This window comes from Sinocyclocheilus anshuiensis, unplaced genomic scaffold (genome assembly GCF_001515605.1).
Source record: "Sinocyclocheilus anshuiensis isolate Anshui unplaced genomic scaffold, SAMN03320099.WGS_v1.1 scaffold1500, whole genome shotgun sequence".
Classification (NCBI taxonomy): Eukaryota; Metazoa; Chordata; class Actinopteri; order Cypriniformes; family Cyprinidae; genus Sinocyclocheilus; species Sinocyclocheilus anshuiensis.
Genome location: NW_015537960.1, coordinates 662,971 through 663,917, shown reverse-complemented (window position 1 = coordinate 663,917; position 947 = coordinate 662,971). Strand labels below are relative to the sequence as shown.

Genomic DNA, 947 nt, shown 5'->3' with positions numbered 1-947 from the left:
TGTCTGTCTATCTGTCTGTCTATCATCTATCTATCTATCTATCTATCTGTCTGTCTATCTATCTGTCTATCTACCTACCTACCTACCTACCTACCTTCCTTCCTTCCTTCCTTCCTTTTTGCCAATTGGTAAGATTTTTTTTTTAAAGTCTCCCATGTAAACAATGGCTGCATCTATTTAATCAAAAATACAGTAAAAACAGTAATACTGTGAAATATTATTACAATTTAAAATAAATATTTGAACTCTATTTGAATGTGTTTTAAAATGTAATTTAATCCTGTGATTAAAAAGCTGAATTTTCAGCATCATAACTCCAGTCTTTAGTGTCACATGATGCTGATTTGATGCTCAAGAAACATTTCTTGTCATTATCAGTGTTGAAAAGGGGACCGTGATACATTTTATTCCTGGATTATTTGATGAATACGAAGTTCAAAAGAACAGCATTTATTTGAAATAGATATTCTTTCTAACATTATAAATGTCTTTACTGTCACTCTTGATCAATTGAATGCATCCTTGCTCAATAAAAGTATGAATTCTTGAAAAAAATAAATAAATAAATTACAAAATCCTGTCTCTTATGAAAGTGAGTGTCAGGCTATTATTCTTATAACTTGATTTAAACAATGTATTATGTTGCAGTTCCTAACAAACTGTCAAGTTACTGTTTTATTTGCACTCCAAATCCAGTTTGTATTGGTATCCTGGTCTGTAGTGATCATATTATCTTAATGTGTTTATGTTTTGCAGGGGTACCGGCAGAAGGACTATTTCATCGCCACACAGGGTCCTCTGGTGCACACGGTGGATGATTTCTGGAGGATGGTTTGGGAATGGAAATGTCACTCAATCGTGATGCTGACAGAACTGAAGGAGAGAGATCAGGTACACACACACACACACACACACACACACACACACACACACACACACACACACAC

At 34.3% G+C, this 947-nt stretch overlaps 1 protein-coding gene across 1 annotated transcript in view; it reads left to right on the top strand.

The window, feature by feature from the left end:
• LOC107666716 (receptor-type tyrosine-protein phosphatase epsilon-like) overlaps positions 1–947 on the top strand; it is an 82,740-nt gene that overhangs the window by 78,536 nt on the left and 3,257 nt on the right. Inside the window, exon 17 of the mRNA XM_016458148.1 lies at positions 740–891. Within this exon, the coding sequence (XP_016313634.1) occupies positions 740–891 (152 nt within the window). The remainder of the gene's footprint in view (positions 1–739; positions 892–947) is intronic.